This window comes from Leptodactylus fuscus, chromosome 1, assembly GCF_031893055.1.
Source record: "Leptodactylus fuscus isolate aLepFus1 chromosome 1, aLepFus1.hap2, whole genome shotgun sequence".
Lineage (NCBI taxonomy): Eukaryota > Metazoa > Chordata > Amphibia > Anura > Leptodactylidae > Leptodactylus > Leptodactylus fuscus.
Genome location: NC_134265.1, coordinates 234,321,636 through 234,348,273, shown reverse-complemented (window position 1 = coordinate 234,348,273; position 26,638 = coordinate 234,321,636). Strand labels below are relative to the sequence as shown.

General features: G+C 43.0%; 1 protein-coding gene across 1 annotated transcript in view; it reads right to left on the bottom strand.

Moving 5' to 3' along the window:
- LOC142216459 (tyrosine-protein phosphatase non-receptor type 9-like) overlaps positions 1–21,187 on the bottom strand; it is a 49,204-nt gene extending 28,017 nt beyond the window's left edge. The window contains exons 1-2 of the mRNA XM_075284291.1: positions 20,918–21,187; positions 135–275 (exon numbers count right to left, since the gene is read on the bottom strand). Coding sequence (XP_075140392.1) covers positions 135–275; positions 20,918–21,187 — 411 coding nt within the window. The remainder of the gene's footprint in view (positions 1–134; positions 276–20,917) is intronic.
- Between the last annotated feature and the right edge of the window lie 5,451 nt (positions 21,188–26,638).

Below are 26,638 nucleotides of genomic sequence, written 5' to 3'. Positions count from 1 at the left end.
TCAGTAAGGTACCTATGGGACTGATCAGCAATATCTTTACTACTCCTTTAAAATCCTCACCCCATAACCCTCCTTCCCCCCCATGAAATTCCATCTTAGGATACCTAAAATAAAACTAAAAAGCTTGGACTTACTCTGTAAGCCTGAAACAAATCAATTGCCCTAGAAACATCAAACTTCCGAGCCATTAAAAATTTCACAGCAGTGTTAGGAGGCACCGTAACCACTTGTGGTTGTTCCCGAGTCTTCAATTCGGAAATAAATTCCTCAATTGCCTGCAAAATAAAAAATTATTTCAGTGATGAAGTAAAACTAACGCTATAAAATCAGTTACAATTTCACCTTTAGACAGCCAAAAATAGCTTGTCAAAAGTAGACGACATTTAAGGATAGGACTGATAAAGTGTTACAATGCAAACCCAGGCAGAGGTGGACAATTTCATTCTGCTTTTAAGGTTTCAGAAGGGAGTATTCAGTCTGTGAAATACATACTGTACATCAGACTGAATACTGCCTGACAATCCTGTCATCTATGATGTTGTAAGTCATTGCCCTACTATGAGACTACTGTTCCATTCTGTAATCTTGCTTTCAGTACCGGATAGCAGTCTCACAGAGAAGCAGTCTCCTAGCATCATAAGAGACCCATGATGCTGTGAGATCAGGTTCCCGGACACTGTTTAGTCCAGGGAATACAACAGACACTAGCCAAATACGCCCCATGCAGAACTGGCCCAAACTGCTTTTCCTTAGGCCCCGTTCACATCTGCGTTCGGTTTTCCGTTCTTGGAGTCCACATGGGGACCCCCTCAAACGGAAACCTGTACGCATTAAAAAGCAGTTACCTAAGGAAACCACACTGACCACAGACTATAATGGAGTCCGTGTGGTTACTGCATGAATCACGGAGAGAGAAAAGTGCTGCTTGAAGGACTTTTCTCTCCGCATGTTTCGTGCAGAAACCACACGGACCTCATTATAGTCTATGGGGTCTGCGGGTTTCCCAGGTAACCGCTTTTTTTTTTTTTTTTTTTTTTAAATGTAGATTGTGAACCCCATATAGGGATCACAATGTACATTTTTTTCTTTTTCCTATCGATATGTCTTTTAGAATGGGAGGAAATCCACGTAAATACGGGGAGAACATACAAACTCCTTGCAGATGTTGTTCGTGGCAGGATTCAAACCCAGGACTCCAGCTCTGCAAAGCTGCAATCATGGCCAGTGGTCAGCCCACATCTGTAAAGGGCCTTTCCACTATGGTGCTTGCCATATGGGATAATTTTTATATTTTGGGCATTTTTATTCAGAGGAATGGACAATTTGTTTGTGATTTATATACGGGTTGCATTTACATATTTATTTACTTCATCAGACTGACGGCAGGCATTAGTGCTGGGATTTCGGAGACAGTGTGTTTCTGGAGCCGGCTCTATTTTTAAATCAGCGTCAAAAGTGCTAGTTGGCCAAACGGCCAGAAAAGATTCATGCATATTAATACACAAGACTTTTTTTTAAGGGTGCATTCACACTGAGTAAACGCTAGCTTATTCTGAACGTAAAACACGTTCAGAATAAGCGGCGTCTAAAGCAGCTCCATTCATTTCTATGGGAGCGGGGATACGAGCGCTCCCCATAGAAATGAATGGGCTGCTTCTTTCACTCCGTGCAGTCCCATTGAAGTGAATGGGGAGTGCCGGCGTATACGGCAAGCTCTGCTCATGCCGGAGCGTACACGCCGGCACTCCCCATTCACTTCAATGGGACTGCACGGAGTGAAAGAAGCAGCCCATTCATTTCTATGGGGAGCGCTCGTATCCCCGCTCCCATAGAAATGAATGGAGCTGCTTTAGACGCCGCTTATTCTGAACGTGTTTTACGTTCAGAATAAGCTAGCGTTTACTCAGTGTGAATGCACCCTAAGGAATAATAATGCTTTTGTACAGGCCTTAATATGACCTTTGCTTCAAAGTCTCCAATGGTTGGTCACACCACATACTCATTTTAGATTTCCCTTCTGTTCATTTACAAAAAAAAAAAAATAATAATAATTTTTGAAAGCATTCTTATGTTGCAGCAATTTTTCCCACACCTGCATAAAACTTCTGCACATCACTGTACTTCTGTTTAAAAGTCTCCCCAGCTTTAAAATATTATATAGAATTAAAGTACCTTAGAAATGTACAATTTGTAATTCAGTTAAGAAGATATGGTCCAGGAACTGCATGAGGTCAAAGCTCAGCCAACACATGGCGGCCAACGGAGACACAATTTTTTTGAGCCTATATCATCGATGGTCTATGTTATCAGATCAATACCAGATCTGCAGTTGCCTAACACAGTTGAGGCAATCGGGCACATATATTTTCCACTTTACAGGCCTTTGATGTCATGGTGATGAATCAAATGGCCTGTGTATAGCATAGAATTATTCAAATAAATAGGAAGAATATGCAAGTCTTCCATGATGTAATTAGGAAGTCAGCGCCTCAGTCATGCAGCCCAATAGAGGGCGCTCTCTGAGGATGTGCAAGTCTGTCTTCCATGATGTAATTATGGAAGACAGACTTGTAATTATAGACCACCTAAATAGTGGTCTCTCCCTATGGAGAGACGATATCCCCCTAACCCTGTCTAGAAGCCGCTCACCTCTGCCAGGTCAGTCTTCTCTGCGCCAGGCTGACGAGATGCAATTACATCGAAACAGCTGTCCTTGGCTGAGAGGCTGTACCTGGTAAAATCCCAACATCATTGCAAACAAATGCCTCTGTGAAGGTCGGAATGATGTTAAAAGGGAGCGCCCTCTATTGGGTTGCATGACTGAGGCTCTGTCTTCCTAATTACATCACGGAAGATAGACTTGCATATCCTCAGGGAGCACCTTCTATTGGGCTGCATGACTGAGGCACTGACTTCCTAATTACATCATGGAAGACATATTTGCATATTCTTTCCATGTTCCTTTGCACAGTGGAGCGCTAATGGCTTAATAAGACTCCACACACCTAAATGGTCGTCTCTCCCTATGGAGAGACGATATCCCCCTATCCGCAAATAAATAGGACATAGGTACAACATCAAGCAAAGGTGCTATACAACATAGAGCAGTGTAGTTTGGCACCTGGAATCCTTACCAAAATGAGAAAACACTATAACGACCCAATTAGGCAAGGGGCAGATGGGCCACTTATTACCATTCATGCTAGAATCTCAACATGTAATAATACTGTAAAAAATTATTAATCAGGTTACAAAGTATAAGAAAACATCAGACCCCATGTGTTCTCTCTAATAAGCTGAAAATAAATGCCCTATTCTTATCCTTACACTGACACTGCCTGAGAGAATCAATGAAAGATCATCAGGACAAGAGAGGAAACTCATCTCACAATGCATAGAATAAAAGTCTATTTATCGGGTCATTTGGCTCCCCAAGAGAGTTGTCGGAAACATTTCAATATGCAGACACTGAGAGAGACAGATGAGTGCTGTCAATAGAAGAGGGAAGCCAGTTATAAATGATAAAAGCCTGATGGTGGTCAAAAAAATCAATATGAAAGGTCCAGCAGCTCTCTCATTACTGTGTGACTACACCGTACTGTACAAAGGCAACCTGTACACTAGTCTATAGCATGTGGTAAAAGCAGCAGCAGCTACAATACTACTGCTTGTAAAAATACTACCAAGAGGTAGAAAGGGAAATGTATGAAACCAAGAGTCACGTCAGAAAGATTCCTACAAACACAAATGTGGTGTCATGGTGGTTGAAGATTCACTGGCCCATAGCTAACCACAACCATGTATTATACAGTATGTCACATCATAGATGATAATAATATGGTTTCTAAAAATGAAAGTGATGTATATTGTCTATGTAAATATTTAGTCAAAATGTTTCCTATTAGCGCTACCACTTGGACCCCAGTATGTTGCAGAATATAGTACTAATACTAAATTAGCTTATTTTAAACCACCACAAACAATAAAATGGTAATATATAAAATCTACACGTGTGCCCAGCATAATGTACACACTATAACAGGATGCATGCCTATACATATGCCAATAAAGGGAAGTCATCCATGTAGTTCTGACTGAATTCACCGCCAGCCAGAACTGCTGCCATATACATCTGTAACATGGTAGATAGGATTTCTACAAATGCCATCCATGTGCAGTGTATAAAAAAAAAGGTGCAAAGTAACAATACTTGGAGTGTATTTTACTGCAGAAAATGGAATGAGGGGGATCCTTAAATCCTGGTGTAGGACTACACTTAAGTAAAGCACACAGTGGGCCAATTGTATGGCAAATACATTCAGGGTACCTTGCCTAAAACTACTACTTTTAAAAATGACGGACAGCAGGCAGACCCCATTATGGTCAATGGGGGCTGCAGGTCTCCATGTGTAACTGCTGCATTAGCAGTCCGCCTATAGCCAGCTCTGGTGTGAACCTAGCCTAAGATTTACACTGTAAAGGTATAGTGGGATATGGCAGAGCCTTCCATCTGAGGTATATACTGAGTATACAGTCCTATGAAAAAGTTTGGGCACCCCTATTAATCTTAATCATTTTTTGTTCTAAATATTTTGGTGTTTGCAACAGCCATTTCAGTTTGATATATCTAATAACTGATGGACACAGTAATATTTCAGGATTGAAATGAGGTTTATTGTACTAACAGAAAATGTGCAATATGCATTAAACCAAAATTTGACCGGTGCGAAAGTATGGGCACCCTTATCATTTTATTGATTTGAATTCCCCTAACTACTTTTTACTGACTTACTGAAGCACAAAATTGGTTTTGTAACCTCAGTGAGCTTTGACCTTCATAACCAGATGTATCCAATCATAAAAAAAAAGGTATTTAAGGTGGCCAATTGCAAGTTGTTCTCCTATTTGAATCTCCTCTGAAGAGTGGCATCATGGGCTACTCAAAACAACTCTCAAATGATCTGAAAACAAAGATTGTTCAACATAGTTGTTCAGGGGAAGCATACAAAAAGTTGTCTCAGAGATTTAACCTGTCAGTTTCCACTGTGAGGAACATAGTAAGGAAATGGAAGACCACAGGGACAGTTCTTGTTAAGCCCAGAAGTGGCAGGCCAAGAAAAATATCAGAAAGGCAGAGAAGAAGAATGGTGAGAACAGTCAAGGACAATCCAGAGACCATCTCCAAAGAGCTGCAGCATCATCTTGCTGCAGATGGTGTCACTGTGCATCGGTCAACTATACAGCGCACTTTGCACAAGGAGAAGCTGTATGGGAGAGTGATGAGAAAGAAGCCGTTTCTGCACGTACGCCACAAATAGAGTTGCCTGAGGTATGAAAAAGCACATTTGGACAAGGCAGCTTCATTTTGGAAACAAAAATTGAGTTGTTTGGTTATAAAAAAAGGCGTTATGCATGGCGTCCAAAAAGAAACAGCATTCCAAGAAAAACACATGCTACCCACTGTAAAATTTGGTGGAGGTTCCATCATGCTTTGGGGCTGTGTGGCCAATGCCGGCACCGGGAATCTTGTTAAAGTTGAGGGTCACATGGATTCCACTCAGTATCAGCAGATTCTTGAGAATAATGTTCAAGAATCAGTGACGAAGTTGAAGTTACGCCGGGGATGGATATTTCAGCAAGACAATGATCCAAAACACCGCTCCAAATCCTCAGGCATTCATGCAGAGGAACAATTACAATGTTCTGGAATGGCCATCCCAGTCCCCAGACCTGAATATCATTGAACATCTGTGGGATGATTTGAAGCGGGCTGTCCATGCTCGGCGACCATCTAACTTAACTGAACTTGAATTGTTTGTCCAAAATACCTTTATCCAGGATCCAGGAACTGATTAAAATCTACAGGAAGCGACTAGAGGCTGTTATCTTTGCAAAAGGAGGATCTACTAAATATTAATGTCACTTTTCTGTTGAGGTGCCCATACTTTTGCACCGGTCAAATTTTGGTTTAATGCATATTGCGCATTTTCTGTTAGTACAATAAACCTCATTTCAATCCTGAAATATTACTGTGTCCATCAGTTATTAGATATATCAAACTGAAATGGCTGTTGCAAACACCAAAATATTTAGAACAAAAAATGATTAAGATTAATAGGGGTGCCCAAACTTTTTCATAGGACTGTATATTGAGTGCATAACCTTCATCCTAGAGCTCATAACATGATGTAAGCAAAAGACCAAACTGACTTGCTGCAGTTTTAAAAATGGTCTGAATCAGCAACTGGCAATAAACAAAAGTCATCGGGGCAACACGGCTCAGTGGTTAGCACTGCAGCCTTGTGGCACTGGAGTCGAATCCTGTCAAGGACAATATCTGGGAGAAGTTTGTATGTTTTCCCCGTGTCTGCATGGATTTACTCCCATACTCCAAAGAGATATACTGATGGGGAGAAAATGTACATTGTGAGCCCTGTATGGGCACAATCTACATTTAAAATAAATAAAATCAATCATCAAACCACCACATATGACTATTTAGATAAGCAACTAGAGGAGGAAATCTGGTTGTGCAGGGCCAGACTACGCAGACAGTTTGCAGTCTGTAACCATGGAGACACACAGGTCTGCAAAGAAGCTGTAAGCCCAAACACCACAAAACGGCTATACCAGATATAAGATAATAACGACTACTTGCAAGGCTATATATTTTTTAACATTTTTTACCGAGATACCTTGGAAGAATACAAATGATTAAAAATGGGAACAGATCTTTTATGAATCACATGAGATTACTCACAAAATTGGGGAACCCAGGAGAGGAAGTGGTAATGTGTAAAACTAAGGAGGTAGAATGAATTAAATAATGAGGAAGGGCCTCTATAAGAGGCAGATGCTTGCTAAGCGTGCTCCATCTAATACAGTCATATCATCTAAATGCAGGAAGTAAATATCTACGTCGATACAGTGTTTTACCTGCAAGTAATTGCTGTCTGGAGAGTAACAATGTGCCATTCCTAATCTGATCATTACTGTAGTAGTCCAACCTAGTAGGTCTACTATCAATAGCCAGATTACATTGATGGTCAGTCACATGATTAAGGCACGGATTTGCTTAGATTTGGGTGTAGCGAGATCCTGAAGGAGTAGCTCCCTATCATGCTATCCTATTCTATTCATCCAAACCGTAACAACGACCTTGCACAGAGGAAGACGTCAGTAAATCACTTCTTCATTGTAACAAATCAAAGTATCCAAAGTCTGCACCAAGTTGTTCAATGCTTGAGGCCGAATGTGAGGTGACCAAGGTATTTTGTATCTGCTTTTAGACACATGGCATACTTGGACTCAGTGAGAGGCATTATAATACAGATCTAGCCTACAAAATCAATTTAATCAGCCAGAAACTGGAAGAGCAGCCGCTTCCATTACTCATTCAGACCTCAATTACTTTACTTCTTCTCTTCTTGCCAAACACATGGCACATTTAAGATGTAATTTCTCTTACTTGTGTTTAAGGCAGAGAAATTCTATTAAGGGGAGAAAAAAAAAATCCATACAAACATCTGCTATACAGTAAAAGAAATATCACAGATGGCTATATTAAGCATTTACCAGTAAGTGGGAATAAACAACCACTGATCCTACAAATGTCAATAGAAAAAGGATGTAGAATTGGGAAGTCAGGTAGAAATGATCCACTGATAAGTCACATACACACGTGAGAAGATCACACAGATAGTGGTGCCCATACACCGAGGAATATCTGTCAGCTGAATGAGCTGGTGAATATAAAGTGTGCATGTATGCTCAATTCAATAAGTTCACGCCAGGACTCCAATGCGCACTCTGCAGTACTCTAGATCTTATCTGATGAAGGTCTGTGACCAAAACGTCATGCTTATTACGATGATCTAGTGACTACTATATTCTTGTATGCTTTACATACTTGTTCATGGCGCTTATGCTTTAATAAATTATTCACCTTTTCACGTTATTGGTGTGCAGCAGCATTTATCTACATTGCATTTGAGTCGCAGGACTCCCCGTCTGCTAGCACCCAAATTTATCCTTTAGTAGTGTGCGGTTCCATTGCTTTCTTTATATAAAATACAATCCAACATGCCCAATGCTTTCTTCCTCTGACATCATCTCCCATAATGGGATCAGGAGGTCTCCATACACATATTAGTTACAATGGCCTGAAGACCAATCGGTACTGCAAATATTTTGTTAACAAATGACAAACAAGGGGCCATTTGATGAGAATGCTGTCACATTTACAATACCAAAAACCCCGGGCAACACTAAGGGTTTTAAAGGGAACCTGTCATGAAAAATGCTGTCCAATCTGTAGCCATCATGTTGTAGAGCAGAAGGAGCCAATCAGAATGATGCATAGGTTTGTAGAAAATCTTCAACTTAACCTGCCAAGTATCCACTGAAATCTCTGCTCTAGCACCGGCTTTATATGAACCATAACCAAAAAGTGGGAAGTTACATAGGATAAACTACACAATAGATTCTATATTTTGGGTGGAACAAAAAGTGAAGTCTACCTTGGGCCAAGGCCCCACGTAGCAGGCCGCAGCAAATTAAAAAAAAAACAAAAAACAAAAAAACAGAGTGACAGCAACGCACCGAGGTTTTTCACGAAGTGCTTTTCTGCTTCCATTCAGAAAAATCAGGAAACTGCCAGCAATTTTTTAAAACTCAAATTATTACCATATTGAGGAGAATACGTTTTCTACATCAAGCTTTTGCTGTAAAAGTGGTGCTCGGCTGCTTGTAACAAAGCAACAACAATAAATAAATAACTAAATAGATAAATCCTCAAGTTTACAACATGCTTGACAATTTAGAGAAAAGTGGGCAAAGATTAAAGGGGCTCTATCAGCAAAATCATGCTGATAGAGCCCCACATATGCGTGCATAGCCTTTAAAAAGGCTATTCAGGCACCGTAAAAGTTAAATTAAACTACCCCCCCCTCATTTTAAAATAATAACTTAAAAAAGAATGTTCTCTACTTACGGAACGTGCACCCTGGGCGGGCATTCAGGGTGCGCCGTCTTCTTCTTCCCCGCCTCTTCTTCCTCTGACGTCTTCGGGTCCCGTCTCCTCCGGCGCTTGCTGGCGGACACCGATAAAAAAAAATAGCCCGGGCGCATGCGCAGTAGCCTTAGTAGAAGCCGCGTGCTACTGCGCATGCGCCCGGGCTATTTTTTTTTTATCAGCGTCCGCGAGCAAGCGCCGGAGGAGGACGGGACCCGAAGACGTCAGAGGAAGAAGAGGCGGGGAAGAAGATGAAGACACACCCTGAATGCCCGCCCAGGGTGCACGATTCGTAAGTAGAGAACATTCTTTTTTAAGTTATTATTTTAAAACGGGGGGGTAGTTTAATTTAACTTTTACGGTGCCTGAATAGCCTTTTTAAAGGCTATGCACGCATATGTGGGGCTCTATCAGCATGATTTTGCTGATAGAGCCCCTTTAAGGTGGGCCAGGCACACCTTGACCAGACAGGATAATGAAATCGGATCGGTTTCAGTTCTTTATTGTCCAGCAATTTTGGACTCACACTGCGATGGAGTCTCCAATGCAGATGTGAATGTAGCCTTAGGAAACAGAATCAGATACTGTAGCTATCTTTAAATTAAATTTATGTTGTCCTGCCTAAAAATTAGGATTAGGAAGAGAGCTAGTAAACCTGCCCCATTACACATACCCAATCTAAAAATACAAGTTATGTGCAAAAAGCAAATTCTCATAGGGCTATTTTGAAAGAAGAAAAAAAAAAAAAAAAAAAAAAAAAAAAAAAAAGAAGAATATATATAAATACTAACAGACCTACTCGCCGAACTTCCTCCCAATCCTATGCACATTCCAGTTGGATCTTACTCGCTGGGATACAAAAGGCCAAATTAACTTGTTGAAAATATATACTCCCCAGACTCCCATCTCTTGCAAACCATCCCCATTACACTGCCCAAAATCTTCTTCGTTACAGTCCAAAGAAACCTTCAGCAAGTTTATTTGAGCGTCGAAGCCCCCGAGAATTGCGAGAGGCACTCTCACGAGGCCTAAACTGCACAGGGCATCGGTGGTCTTGGATTGCATTAGCTACTTCCTGGATTCAGTCACTGCATGCATTCTTGACTGGCATCACTCTACACACAAAGCTCTAGGTTGCCCTGGAGGGGTCTCACAGCCCACTCCCCCTCACTGCCCTCCCATGGCTCAACATATGATATTGGTCGGACAGCACAACTCACACGCTCCCTTATGTGACACACCAGGTGCTTGGGCCTTATTGACTCCTTGGTGCTGTGCAGAGACTATTCAAGAACAATGGCCCTTTGACTCCTGTCAACCAAGACATCTCTTGTCCATTACACTCCTCCTTGCTCCCCCATACAGATAATGATCAGCTGCCTCTGCATTGGGTACTTTTTGCCTCTGCACTCCTTCCCTGTTCGGAGTTGCTCTATTGCCTTCCACTGGCAGTACGGCCAGCTGTCTCATTTCTATGCTTTTCTCAAGAAATCACATGATCTTCAAAGGGCACTATTGCCTTTTGAATGCCTATTCCTTTGTTCCGTTGCTCCAACTCATTCCATCTTGCTTATCTACGGTATGCTAATGAAATATTCTGCTAACCGACTGCTGGCATACATGGGTAGCTGGGAACGTGGTACTCGGCCTTCCAGGTGTGCCACAAATTTTCTATAGCATGCAAAGTACAAGAAACGAACTATAAGATACTCTCTCGATAGTACAGAGTCCCCTCTGCTCCTTATAAGATCTACCCCTACTCTTCAGACCAATGCTGGAGAAGTAATATTGACCACGGCACAATGACACTCGCCTGATGAGCATGCACACTCCTTTTTGGATGGACGTCCATCACATTATTCAGTCACTGGCATTGCACTAGAGGACGAACTTGCGCCCCCCACCACCACCACCTTCACCATTCTACCTTAACTCATAAATTCAAAACGCATACCCGAAAACTACTTGGCATCCTACTGGTGGTAGCAAAATCCATTACCCCTAAATTGTGGAAATTCCCAACACCCCCCCCTCCCCTCTCTGCAGGCTTAACTTCTTCAAAAGATCCTACACATACGCAACATGGAAATTTTACGGCAGAACTGAAGCAGGATGATGGAGTCCACCAACAAATGTGGCTCCTATGGAACCACTTATTATTCTGATGATTTTTCAGTCTGCCTAACCCCTTTTTACCATCCTTTCCCTAACCCTACCTCCTATCATACCTTCGGTCTTGCTCCTTTCTCCATTCCATATTCCCCTTACCCACACTTTGTTATATTTGTTGTTATTTTGTCGGGGTGGTCATCCCCCCCCCCTCCCCTCTTTTTGACATGTTTATGCATATTACCTGTGTTTTTGGTTTTTTGGCTCTGCTACAACAGAGCTTTTGTTTGCTTTTCCTCCCTTTCCCATTTTTGCCTTTTGTTCTCTCCCTAATGTCACTTGTCATTCCTGTTCTTCCCATCCCCGTACCCTATTGTGTACCGCCTCAAATGTTACTTTGTTTGATTTGTTACTCCTGTAAAAATGCTATAAAAATTCTTAATGTAAAAAAAAAAAAAAAAAAAAAGTTATGTACGGTAACTTCTTTATGGTATTCATCTAATTTCTTTATTCCTCGACAACCCTTTAAATAAATATATATATATATATATATATATATATATATATATATATATATATATATGGTATACACACACACACACAGCCGCATATATATGTGTGTGTTCTAGAACTTCCTCTCTTTTTAATCTGTTTTATTTTCTGTGTAAATGTTTACTTCATTTGCCTTACACAACTATGACAGCAGCCATTTCCTTGGAAGTTTAAGTGAGTGAATCTTCAAGTATCATTTGAGTACTAGACTAGTGCCAATTTATGATAATATGAAGAATAACATACATAACAATGTAACCTCAATGATCTGGCTAGCATGCAAAGTACAAAAGAAAAAAAAATATTACACCATGTATAGTCAGACATGCACAACATATATAGAAGGGAGATATGAAAATACCCAAATTACTAATTTTAGGAAGAAACCATACTGCACAAACAGAAATGAAAGATTAAACAGCTCTCCAAAAAGACATTCACATATGGAGCTTTAAATTAAAGAAATAAATTTGCTTAAAGAGGACCTTCCATGATTTGGGCACAGGCAGTTCTATATACTGCTGGAAAGCTGACAGTGCCCGAAATTCAGTGTGAGCGGGGAGGAACGCACCCTCCTCTCCTGATAATACTCGTCTATGGACGAGCACTGTGAGCAGAGGGAGGGGGCGTTCCTCCCCGCTCACACTGTACAGCGCGATAGGCGCTGCTGTGGAGAAGGACGTACCTGACAGACTGTCAGGAACGCCCTTCTGACTGTAAAGAGCTACGGTACCGGCACCGAAAGCTCTTTACCTGGGGCACAGATCGGTAAAGTCGAGAGCGCCGAATTCAGCGCACTGTCGGGTTTCCAGCAGTATATAGAACTGCCTGTGCCCAAACCCATGAAAAGTCCTCTTTAAAGAGGACTTTTCACCATCTCCAACAAGAACAGGTTGTTATATCGATTAATAGGGGTTGCACAGTTGGAATTTTTTATTTTCCTCTAGTCCCTACTGTTCTTGAATCAATGCTATTCGTTATGGTGCCTGATATGCCATTTAGTCTCTGTGCTGTCAGGAGCAGACAAGGGGTGTGATTCTGACCTCTGACACTGGCTGCCTCTGATTGGAGATGTGGATAACACCCCCTGCCTGACACTTCCCTTCTGACATTACAGAGATTAAATAGAACATCAGGCATCAAAACTAACTGTGCTTGTTGATGGGGCCTAGAGAGAAAATTCCAAACTGCGCTGGAATCAGTTGGAGCAGCACCTATTAACAGATGCTAAGAACCTGAAATAGTAGAAGAGGTGAAATGTCCTTTTTAGAAGGAGTTGTTCAGGATCTGAAAGTAAATGATACTGATGCCCCATCCACAGACCCCATACCACTGCATTGCATAGGCCAAAAGATATACAGGGTGTCCGGAAAGTAAGTACACAAAATGAAAGGGAGGTCTTTAGCCGGTATATGAAACTTTTTTTATTAATGAACATGTGACCGGAAATGCACTGTTGTGGCACTGCAGGTAGACCAAAATGTCAGTTTCCTATCCCTCACTGCGCCACGTGAAAGGAGAAACGAAGAAGAAAAATCGCTTTAATGGGTAATCAGCTTAATCATGGGCAGGAATTCTGAAAAACAAAATCTTAGGACCCTTTTTCCTCCCACCGAGACTCAATGTCAACAACTACCTGGCATTTCTGCAGGATGATTTGACAGTGTTGTTTGAGGACGTGCCTTTGAACATGAGGGCAAGGATGTGGCTCCAGCAGGATGGAGACCCTCCCCATTTTGGCGGCATCATCCGTGAACACAACAACCAATGGCCAAATCGGTGGAATGCACGCGACGGACCTGTACTGTGGCCCCCCTCGCTCACCACATTTGACCCCACTTGATTTTTTTTCTTGTGGGGACATGTCAAGTCTGTTTTGAATGCAATGCCTGTGCCAACCCGCGAAGAGCTTATAAACCGCATTCAGGCTGCGTTTGTTGCGGTGAGGGCCATGCCAAGAGGCATTCAGGCCCTCTTTCAAGTTCGAAGAGGGCCTGGATGCCTTTCTTGAAAAGAAAAAAAAATTACAGGTTATGGAGTCTAGATTTTAAGACCACGTTGATCCAGGGTTTTTATACTGACTGCCAGATTGGAGTCGGGAAGGAATTTTTTTCCCTCTGAAATGGTGCAATTGGCATGAGCCTCACAGGGTTTTTTGGCCTTTCCCTGGATCAACAGTGTAGGGGATTGTAGGGCTATAGGTTGGACTTGATGGACTGATGTCTTCATCCAACCTCATCTACTATGTAACAGGTGCATCAATCCATATCCCAGCGTTGCACTCTTTACATCGAGGCAAGCAGCCAGCACTTCAAGCAATTCTTGAAAATAAGTAACAGTGATTAAACAGATTTCCTCGTTTCTTCTTTCACGTGGCGCAGCGAGGGATAGGAAACTGACATCTTGGTCTACCTGCAGCACCACAACAGTGCATTTCCGGTCACATATTCATTAATAAAAATCATATACCGGCTACAGTCCACCCTTTCATTTTGTGTACTTACTTTACAAACACATAGAGCTCTGCACATTGTAGTGGCAACACCTGGAACTGCAGTACTGCTCCCATTCACTCAAATAGGAGCAGGGCTGCGTCCAGTCATATACATAGTATATTGCATCCAGCAGTCGAAACAATTGATCAGGACAGGTTTAGGTGTTGGAACCTAACCAATCTGATACTGATGACCTATCCTGAAGGCAGGACATGAACAATGACCTTCAGGTTCTAGACAACCCCTTTAAAGGCCTATTCGCCTTTAACAGACTGAATAATATAAGGAATCTGAAAACAGGTAACACGGATGCCAATCAGCCCCGAAAAACAGACCATTTCCTTGTTTATCTCCATAAATAAACCCTAAACAGGGAGCTAAAATGAAAAACAGAAAAAAATAAATTAAAATCAGTGTCAAAAAGGTTTAATTTAGCTAAGATATTAAAGGCGTTAAGTGTCAAAGCTAAACCAATTTCCCATTTTCAGTATTGCTCTCACCTACTGCATTAATTCTGAAAAGGCAGGTAGCTTCTTCCTTCTCTCTGTGTCGGGGGATGGGATGAAGTGTCTGGCTGTTTAGGTTCATTAAGTAAGCTGGCATCCTTTCTCTGGCTCCATCAGCCCTGATGGAGAAGAGGATTGGCTTAACCAATGAACCAAGCCAGGCAAAGAGTCCTGTGGATAGGGGATAAGTATTCATAACGGCACAACCCTTTAAGAGTCTTTTTGTCCTATTGCAGACAACGCAGAGGCTAGCACTCCAACCTGTTGTCTACAATCTGCTACATGACGGGTTGTGCACGACTGATATTCTGGGAGACACACAGAACATTTCTTCAAATATTTCTCAGTGTTAAATATAATTTCAGACAAAATGAGATCTGGGAAAAAGAGGAAGCGAAATGAGAAAATGCTAGGATATGTTTTTCTTTTTTGCATCATGTTTAGTGTTCCTAAAGGACCGTTCTCTCCTACTCCTCTTTGAGACATGTTATCACTTACTCATATAGACTGGAGAGAATTTATTAAGACTGGAAATTCTTATGCCAGTTTTAAAAGATTTCCAGACACAAGATTCACGAGAATTATTAAGGGATTCTGACCGAGGGTACCCTTCCCAACTACATTAATGTACTCACCCACTGTCTACAAAAAATGGAAATTAGGGCACAGAGACTGAAGTGCCACAGTCCATCAAAGTTGAGACATTTTTCAGCCACTTCCTAGGTCAGCCTGGTCAACTTTTACCGTCTGTTCTGAAATCTTTCAGTGGCCCAGATTTTTCCGCCCATGACACCCGATTCACTAAACGCGAAATGCGCTTTCTATGTTGAACCCATTTACCAAATGTATCTGTTTAGTTTTGCTGTACTGTCACAAAAAAAAACAAAAAAAAAAAACGCTCTTACAAGTTCCAAAAAGCAAAAGTCTTTTTTGTTTCAGTGTCACCATCTTACATCACACTATGTAAGCACATTTCACACACACCTCCCGAAACATGAAAGCTGCTCTATGATTTAGTTGGTATGAAATATGAAAAAAAAACAAAAAAAACTTTTCTTCAGTAGGTGATACCTTTTTTAATGGCTAACTCATAATGATGACAGAATATTCTGTCATTCTGTCATCATTGTGAGTTAGCCATTAAAAAAGGTATCACCTACTGAAGACTTGAAAAGTTTTTTTGTTTTTTTTTTCATATTTCATAACCACTGGCTAACACGGTACCAAAACAAACTTAGTTGATATGGACAACTGAGGCTCACACAGAGTTTTTTGGTCAGGATTTTGAGGCCGAATTCGCCTCAAAATCCTGACCAAAAACACTTGCTTTCACTTTCAATAGAAGCCGGTCGTTTCTTTTTTCCAGGAGCCGTTTATTCCAGCTCCCGGAAAAAAAGAATGGACATGCTCATTCTTCAGGCGGATTGCACCTCGCGAATCCACCTGAAGACACTCCCAACTAGGCCATTCATTTGGGCCTAATCCGGATTGCAGTGCACCGGCATACAGTCGCGGCTACCCCGTATTTTGGACCGGAACCTGAGGCGGCCTCCGCGTCAAATTCCGGTCCAAAATACTCCGTATGCACTAAGCCTTAGCCAGTTTTTCTATGATTTTCAGTCACTAGGCATGTTGCTTTAACTTAGTGATTGGCAACCACTGTGCCACAGAACCCAGGGATGATGTGGCAACGCAGAAGGAAAATGGCTGAATCACCACTGGAGACTGTTATTAGGTGTCTGGGAAACAATATACTGTGTGTTGGGGCACTAGGGTGCATGGAGCATGATGGTAAACATGATATAGTGTGGGTGGAAAGTATGGATGGTATAGCATTGACGGTGCATTCACATGGTGCAGCTGTGATATAATTACAATTGCATTAAAATTGCATTGGAAAAATGTCTGCTGTTATTTGCTTTTTGGTAAAGTATTCTAAATTTACAACTTGAAAATATGAGCTGTAAATTCTAAAAAAAAGATTAAAAAAAAAAAAGAAAGCAAAGCATTTCTTAGGGGTTTTTTTTGTTACATGGTGAGTTGGAATGAATTTTTTTTTTCTAGGAATGGCCTGAGTCTCAAAAGCTTGAAAAACACTATAGACCAGTGATGGTGAACCTTTTTGAGACTGAGTGCCCAAACTGCAACCCAAAACCCAATAAATTATCACGGAGTGCCAACACGGCGACTTAACGTTAAAACTCTGTGGATCCACAATTGTAGACCTACAAATTACAGTTGTGTGAATGAGGCTTTACAGAGCTTGTACTGAAAGGTAAAGGTCGCTGCATTTAGTACTTTTGAAGAATTAATGTTCAGTATTTACATCGCACAGATCTGTTTTATAGTCACCGTGCAATGTTATTACAGTCTGTAGTAATATCATGTCTGCTATTAAATAGATACTGTGTGATATAAATAATGAGGGCACCCCACACAGTACAATCTGCTCCACAGTGGCCCCCACACACAATACAATCTGCCCCACAGTGGTCCCACAATGGATTTTACCTGTATACTCCACAGTAGCCCTCCTCCCCAAACAGTATGAAATGTTGCACAGTAGTTCCCCCACTTCACACAGTATGAAATGTTGCACAGTAGTCCCCCTCCCACACAGTACACACAAATATACTTACCTGAAGACTCGTCGGGCGTCCTTTCACTGCGGGCACTGATGACTTACGTCATCACACCTGCGCTGGTACAGGTACTCTGCAGTCAGAGTAGGCCGCGCGTATTGCGCTGGATGTGCATTTGCACAACCAGTTGAAGGCAGCAATCACTCACTAGCGGGGAATCCTGTACCGGATTCCCCAATAGTGAGCGATCCAGGCAACCACATGCGTGCCAGCAGAAGGGGCTCTGCATGTCCTCTCTGGCATGCGTGCCATAGATTCGCCATCAAGGCTATAGGCTTTTGCTTTTACACTTAGCTTTTTGAATCACTCTGTATATCAGTGCAAGTAAAACAGAACAGTTGTTTAGTTCACAAGGATTATCCAAGTCATAATCCACGGATGGGGCTCATGGATACAACTATATTTAGCACATCTATCAATTGGATCCCAAATAGTCAGAATGAATATCAAATTAGGGCACATGTTCTAATGTTTTGTGGTTTTGTTTTTTGTTTTTAGTTTTTTTGTTTTTTTTTGGGGGGGGGGGGTGTAATAACAGAAAATGGTCAACAAAAAATAAATTTGCAGTATATATATATATATATATATTGATTAGATGTTCGACTATATACTCCACTGAACCTGTCTTCTAAACACAGTATGGAACCATGCTGTACACTGTAGAACAGGCTATACTGCCCATAGTTGATGGCCCAAGGTCTTAAAAATAATCTGTCACCAGGAGGAAAAAAAAAAAAAGGGCAACCTTAGGCAGCATGTTATAGAGCAGGGAGATCTGAGCAGATTGATATATAGTTTTGTGACAAAAGATTTAGTGTAATTTATTACTTAAAGAGGACCTTTCACCACTTGGGCACATGCGGTTTTATACACCACTAGAAAGCCGACAGTGCGCTGAATTCAGCGCACTGACGGCTTTCGCATTTTGTGCCCCCAGTGAAGCGTTATTGGTGCCGGTACCGTAGCTCTTCACTGTCAGAAGGGCGTTTCTGATAGTCAGGAACGCCTTTCCTCACAGCAGCGCCTATAGCATCTATGGATGAGTACTGTGAGGAGAGCGAGGGGACGTCCCTCACCGCTCTCGCAATACAGCGCTATTAGCTCTCAGAAACGCCCTTCTGACGGTGAAGAGCTACAGTATTGGCACCGATAGCTGTTCACCGGGGGCACAGATCGTGAAAGCTGACAGTGTGTTGAATTCAGCGCACTGTCGGTTTTCTAGCGGTGTATAAAACCAAGTGATGAAAGGTCCTCTAAGTCTCTGCTCTTTCTTTGCTGTAAATTCAAGGTGGCAGTCCTATCAGTGACTGGCAGTCATCTCTGTATACACAGTCACTGATAGGACCACCTCCTTGACTTTATTGCAAAGAAAGAGGAGACATTCAAGGAACCAATGACAAGTTATAGTTTTTCTTTTACCACAAAACTATATATCAATCTGCTCAGCTTCTCTTCCTATATAATATGTTGACCATAAACAATAAAGTCATCAGAATATGCCAATTTCTGATTAAAAGCCATAGACATTAGACTTTAGTCAGGAAAAATGGATGACTTCGGCCAAACGCTCGATTCAAAAGCACCGCAGATGACATTTTGTTCAAAAGGGTTCAGCATTATTGGCCACTTATGATCAATCAGAAGCCAATTTTTAGCAATTTAGTCATTCATGTTAATGGTAGGATTAATCATATTAACAATCCCACTATCGAACAGACGGCTGCATCCTAGATGTCCGAAATCTAATGAGCACGGCCACCTTAAGGTCAGCAGAACATGCTTACTGTGGTAGGACCTGACATTGATCTAACATATTGGTTATTTGTCAAACACTCGGTCTACATAGAGGAGGAAAGGATAGGACATGTTGAATTTCACTTCAAGTGTTTGACATCCTCAGAGAAGATAAGTCACTGCCAGGGTGTCTAGCAGTAGCTTACTTCTCTTTTTCCATTCAGAACATTTGTACATTTGAGTTGAAGTGGGTGTGCATATGTATAGTGTATAGGAGGAAGGGACATCTACTGAATGTGCACATACACCTAATGTATACTGTATGGAGGAGAGGAAAATCGGACATGCTGACTTACAATATGCTCAATCCAGGCCAATGCATTTATCACATCAGAGAACTGGCAAAAGAGATTTATTGTGTATAAACAGTATTAGACGTATTAAACCTCTATAGGATCTTTTAGCGTCTGGATGTAAATAGGACGGTTCCAATACACTGACAACAAGCCGTTACGGATGACCGCACACCATGAATCCTATGTACCTGATGATGGATAATGTCCGACTGGCTCACCTGAGGAGTCTCCAATGAACCTGAGTCTGACAATGATCTGAAGCTAATAAAACAGGTCACCAAGTGCAACTCCATTTCAACTCAGTCACTTGCCTTACATGTCTATCTATTTTTATATACCAGAATCACAGATTAGATCTCATTGATATGTTCCATATGTATATCGATAACAGAAAGGTGTGCAAGCATGTGTGCTGTATCTTGTGGGCCTAAAGAAACCAATGTGATATGGGCTACTGAAGCCAAAACATAGGGACACTATGGCAGATCTCTATATTCCTATTAAGTAAAAAAAAAACCTTAAATTTCTGTTCTACAGAATAGTCGATTCCATGTATTGATCCTGCATTTTAACCTACAATTTTTTGGAGTATGATGGTCACAGGTTAGGAAAGTATAGTGGAGGGAGTGGGGACCTGTAGTAGATTCAGTCCATGAATAGCAGCAATGGAAGCCCAGCTGCAAAGGTAGGACCTGTTCTGAGTATTACGGCCTGGACTGTTGGCTGTGTAATACACAGTCATGTGCATGAGCCAATAGAAATGAATGGTTCAGTGTGATGTTAAAAAACCAGGATAGCACACTGAACTCACACACGACAGTCTACAAGGGGTCTTCGAAGCAAAGTCTGAAGACCAGTGTTGTACCACGCATTTCTCAACAGGTGCACAGTACTAAGCATTGGCAAGCTGTGCCCAGCTTTGTTCACTGACACATTTCTAAACAGGGGGTGGTAGAAATCCGTAATAAACTGGGGCAGCCATAAGCCCATCTACTAGGGATACAAGGTGGTACTGAAGACATTGTTGGTGATGGTGGCCTACCTACAGGAGATCATGGTACCTTACCACAAAGGGTTACTGATCCAATATAATGATTAGACACAGAGAACCAGTCCATGAGATATTGCTGCTGGCCATTATTTGGTCCACAATCACTAGCCCACTGGTATGAAATGATGGCACAAGTGTATCACTAAGTCAGAAGCCACCGACTCCATGCACTCTCCCCATGTGTGTCTAGCAGCAGCGGCGGCAGTCAGGGAGGGGTCGCCCAGATCAATCAGCAGCTGGAATGAGGAGCGCTGCGGCTCTGCTGCATATCTGGCTGCACGGGCAGATGTGTACACACACACTGCTTCCTGCTCCCATGACACATACATGATCCCATGTCATACACACACATGACCCGCGCTCCACAAATCACACACGCGGGAACCATGGCCCCATGAACATTCCTTCCCCTACACCATAGGGCGCTTATTACAACACCGTCCCCGTCTCACTACTCACCCGTTCCTCTTGGGCCGTTAGCTGTTTCTCCGCCATGTTGCTTCGCGACTCCGGTTCTCCGGCACATCCGGGCACCTCCCGTGGCTCTGAGCTCGGTACAGACACGGCGCGGGCAGAGGATGTGACTCTGCGCCTCTCCGGCCCTGCACAGTAACACACCGAGCTCCCAGCACAGACGTCAGAGTGGCCGCCGAACGTCCCGGCCTCTTCTCCTCCCTTTGGACCAGGAGAGAGGCGAGGCTGTGACGAAGCAGGGATGGAGCTGCCCATGGAGCAAGGGAGGGGTTTTCGCGGCCATCTTTGATTTGGGAAGAGGTTTGATTGAATATAGCACGGCTGCTGTGTGGAACCATCCATACATGTTATAGATGTACCATACGGCTTGTGGAGGCTGCACACCGAGGAGTGGGCGAGCCCAACTCATCTGGAGGCACATAACTTCCAGTCAGCCGAATCTCTGCTCTCTGTCGTGTCCTATAATGCCCATGGGCTTGTGCGGTCTTCTGGCCACCCATTACCAGTATGTGTACTGGTGCAAGTTGTCAAAGGGGCTCTAGCATTGGGAAAACTAATTTTTAACTAAGAACATACTTGCATAGCCTTTAGAAAGGCTATTCCACACCTACATTTTGTATGTTAATCCCCTCAGTAGTTTTTGAATAAGCTGTCTTTTATTAATATGCTAATTAACCTCCAGCGTGCACCTGGAAGTCTCAGCGAGCACTGTCTGCTATGTGTGTGTGAGAGCAGAGAGGCTGCTGCTGATCACTCATCAGTAGAGATGAGCGAACCCTATTATAGTCTATGGGGAATAAATACTAGTTTAGGGGGAAACCACTATTCAACTCTGGAGGGTCACCAAGTCCACTATGACACCCCAGGAAATGATGCCAACACCCTGAAATGCAACTTGGACAGCAGGGGAAGCATGTCTGGGGGCATCTAACAAGCCCAAGTCACTGCATTACGTCAGGATCCCTGTCAACTTGCGATATGCAGGAGTTGACTTTTTCCCATAGGAATGCATTGCCCAGCGTTGATTGGCTGAATGCCATACAGAGTACAGCATTCGGCCAATCAACGCTGGTTCTGCCGGAGGCTTGTCTGTGAGGAGGCGGAGTCTAAGATCGGACCAGAATGGAGACTTCTGTGGACCGATTTTAGACTCTGCCTCCTCCAGCAGAACCAGCGTTGATTGGCCGAATGCTGTACTCTGTATGGCATTCGGCCAGTCAACGCTGGTCAATGCATTCCTATGCCGAGATGTAGCAGTGCTGGCCGTGCGCTCAGCTTGGCTACACCGGAGATGAAACCGAGCTGAGCACACGGCCAGCACAGCTACACCGGAGATGTGAACCCTGCTGCACACTCAGCTCTGCTGCATCAGAGATGTAGCAGAGCTGAGTGTGCAGCAGGGTTCAGCGCACACTCAGCTCTGCTTCATCTCCAATGTAGCAGTGCTGAGCGTACGGTCAGCACTGCTACATCTCGGCATAGGAATGCATTGACCAGCGTTGATTGGCCAAATGCCATACAGAGTACAGCATTCGGCCAATCAATGCTGATTCTGCCGGAGGAGTCGGAGTCTAAGATCGGTCCACAGCAGTCTCCATTCTGGTCCGATCTTAGACTCCGCCTCCTCACAGACGAGCCTCCTGCAAAACCAGGGTTGATTGGCCGAATGCTGTACTCTGTATGGCATTCAGCCAATCAACGCTGGTCAATGCATTCCTATGGGAAAAAGTCAACTCCCGCATATCGCAAGCTGACAGGGATCCCGACCAGATATAGCCCCAAAGAGCTGTGTGAGTGACATTCCCACCTAAATAAAGGTAATCCCTAGCTAACCCTGCCTGTACATCTATCCCTGTCTCACAGTCACATAGTTCACAGTCTCATATGAACCGGATATTAAATCCACTATTTGTATAAATTGGAGGTCACCTGATTTAGCCAGCCAACTACTTTTTCCGATTTTTTTTTCATGGCCTCCGTTGTCGTAGTTCCTGTCCCACCTCCCAGTCCCTCGCAGTTATTGGTGCAAAAAAAGCGCCAGGGAAGGTGGGAGGGGAATCAAATTTTTAGTGAGTTTGCCACCTAGTGTTCGACTCAAATCGAACATCTCGAACAGCCTGATATCCGATCGAACATGTACTCGATCAAACACTGTTCGCTCAACTCTACTCATCAGCCTTCCCCTTTAACCCCCCTTTGATTCCCCTCCTTCAAAACCCCATAACTTTTTTATTTTTCCACTCTCAGAGCCATATGAGCTCTTAGGGCCCCTTCACACGGAGTTTACGCTCCACTCATTCAGACACACGCTCCCATTGAAGTGAATGGGATGTGTTTTGAAGCGCTCGTGTATACGTGTCTGAATGAGCGGAGCGTGAACTCTGTGTGAAGGGGCCCTTAATGTTTACTAGACAAATTTTTCTTCTTAATGCTACCATTAATTGTTCTGTATAATGTAATGGGAAGCTGGAAAAAATTCTGAATGGGGTGAATTTGAAGAAAAAAATGCATTTGTGCAACTCTCTTACGGGCTTCAGTTTTAGGGCTCGTTCACATGAGGCAAGAGGGGGCGGATTTTGACGCTGAATCCACGTCAGAACTTGCTCCCTTGCAATAGAGGTCTATATAGACCGCTAGCTTACTTTTTTCCGTGAGCGGCATGTTCCTGCTCAGAAAAAAGCGAGCTTCCCTTTCTTCAGGCGGATTACGCGGCAGCACGCTCCGGGCTAGGCCCATTCATTTGGGCCTACTTTAGAGCAGGAAGCTGTGACTGTCGCGGCAAGCGTATTTTGGTCCTATTCTGACGCCGCTTCCTGCGTCAAAATCAGGACCAAAATATGCCCCCTTGCCCTGTGTGAACTAGGCCTTACGGCGTTCACTGTACAGCCAAAATGACATGTCAACTGTATTCTATGTTTCGGTACGATTCCGGAGATACCAAATTTTATGGTTTTATTTACATTTTAACCCCTTAAGGGCTCGTTCACATCTGCGCCCGGGGTCTCTGCTTTCAGGTTTCCGTTTCCTGCCCGAAACTGGGCAGGAGACGGAAACCTGCAGGCAGTTTTCAAACCCATTCAAAAACGCCAGTGAGTGTTTTGTGCTCTCTGCGGCTAAACCGTTTTTTTTTTAACCGGACACAAAGTTGGACATGCAGGACTTTGTGACCAGTTTAAAAAAAACGGTTCGCGGAGAGCATAAAACACTCACGGCTGGACTCGGTCTGACAGGTTTCCGTCTTCTGCATTCAGAAGATGGAAACCTCAGAACGGAGACCAGTCGCTGGTGTAAACCGAGCGTAACAAAAATCCAAAACTGTCTTAAAAATGTTTTTTTCTAAAAGTCGCCATATTCTGACACCTGTAACTTCTTTATACTTCCGTGTACGGGGATGCATAGGGCGTCTTTTTTTGCAGGACGGGTTGTGCTTGTTAGTTCTACCATTTTGGGGAATTGCTATTGCTTTTATCGCTTTTTATTCAAATTTTTATCAGAGGCAAAACAAAATGGCGGTTTAGCCATTTTGACTTTTCCTGCTAAAATGTTTACTGTGCAGGAAAAGTATTTTTATAGATTTGTAGAGCAGGCGATTTCGGACACAGGGATACCTAATGTGTAGGTGTTTCACAGTATTTAACATCTTTTATATGTGTTCTAGGGAAAGGGGCTGATTTGAACCCTAGGGGGTCTGATCACTAATGCAATGCATTACAATACTAATGCATTGTAGCATAGCCTGCAATAGAAGCAATAGAATGACAGGCCATGGAGCCTTCACAAGGCTCCCGGATGTCATAGCATCGTTACAGCGGCCCAGAGCTTACTCCAGGTGCCAGTGATCACAGAGAAAATGGCGGCGTCCACGCACTGCCAGGAAAATGCCGCCTTGGTCATCTTTGACCGAGGCGCCGGAAGGGTTAATGCCTCCGATCGATGTGGGCACCGACTGGGGGTATTAGCGCTGGGTGTCTACTGTTTAAAAAAGAAAAACTGAAATATCATATGGTCATAAGTATTCAGACTTCGATAAAGGAACCTATCCGAAACGCGTCAGTCTGACGCTTATGCTCCTGTTCTTGAGATGTGGGCTGTCGTAGACTTGGAATCTTTTTAATAATAAAGAAGAAGTTTTTCATTTTTCCACGAAACCTGGCTGGAATCAATTTTTCCTTGTGGATATATCAATAAGTATTCAGACCCTTTGCTCAGTATTGAGTAGAAGCACCCTTTTGAGCAAATGGTTGCAATGAAACAAAGAGTGAAAAATTTAAAGGGGATTGAATACTTTCTGTACCCACTGTACCTAAGCAGAAGCATCAAACACCAGAGTACATCAGTGGTAACAGCCCCCTCTCCAAGTTTCCCCTCTAATGGCAGGTACAGTCTCCCTGTTCACCTGTAGGCCATTGGCAGCAGAATTCTCCAAATTAATGCCTTTCAAACATGCAGCAAATCATTCCCCTGTTCCGTACCTCCCACAGTAAAACAAAATGGCCAGCCATAGCTGTATGTAACCCCTATGGCTTCACAGTGCACTGGCAGCCACACAATAAAGTGGGTTCAATTAGCCGGATGCAGACAGTGAGAGTCAACCTGTACTACTGTCTGCCTCTAACCTGTGACCCAGACATCTCACCCAGCTTCCCCCCGTCACCGCAGTATAAGGGGTGCCCTTCTTTACTCTACTTGATCTTTAGAGTTATGATCTACCTTCACAGCAGTAGCAGTGACGTGCCTGTGTGCACTGTCTATTCTCTGTCCCAGCACAGGCACCGAGGACTAATAGTGTAACCTTGACCACCTCTGTTGTCCATTTCTAAACAAAGTATGATATTGACATTATATTGACAGTAGTGGTACAGCAAAACACTACACCACTACCACAAGTTAGGATTTTTTTTTAAAGAAATATTTCCAGAAAAACTACCATAGAAAACCAGATCATATTTCTGGCAGTTGGCTCTTTAACGTCTTTGCTGACTTAAAGAGAGTCTGTCAGCACAAAACTGAGATATAAACAAGCCCCTCATAGGCCTGTCAGAAAAGTTTACAATGATGCATTTCTTATTTAGGAACGTGTGTCATCATCATACAGTGGCACGCCCGTGGTCAAAATGACTGTTACTGTGAACAGTTAAGCAAGTTGAAGATAAAATGATCTTCAAAAGACATAACATTAAAGATGACACATTCCCACACAATACCTAGTAGTACCTATTTTGGTAAGTATCACAGCTTGAAAATGCTTTTTGTAGCCAGCCAAGAGTCTTTCAATTCTTGTTTGAGGGATTTTCATCCATTCCTCCTTGGAAAGGTCTTCCAGTTCTGTGAGATTCCTGGGTCCTGCTCTTTTGAGGTCTGGCCACAGATTTCCAATGATGTTCAGATCAGGGTACTGTGAGGGCCATGCTAAAAGCTTCATCTTGTGCCTTTTTAGGGCTAGTTCACACGGGGCTAAAGGGGCGAATTTTGACAGCGGAATCCACGTCATAATCCGCTCCTTTCAATGGTGGCCTATGGAGACCACTAGCTTTCTTTTTTCCGCTATCGGCAGGCAGGTCATGGCAGGCGGGTTTTGACCTGAGAGTGACGCGGTTCACCGCGGCTCTCTCGATGTCAAAACCCGCCCCACGTGTGAACGAACGCTTAGGTACTCTATGGTAGACTTTGATGTGTATTTAGGATCATTATCCATTTGTAGAAACC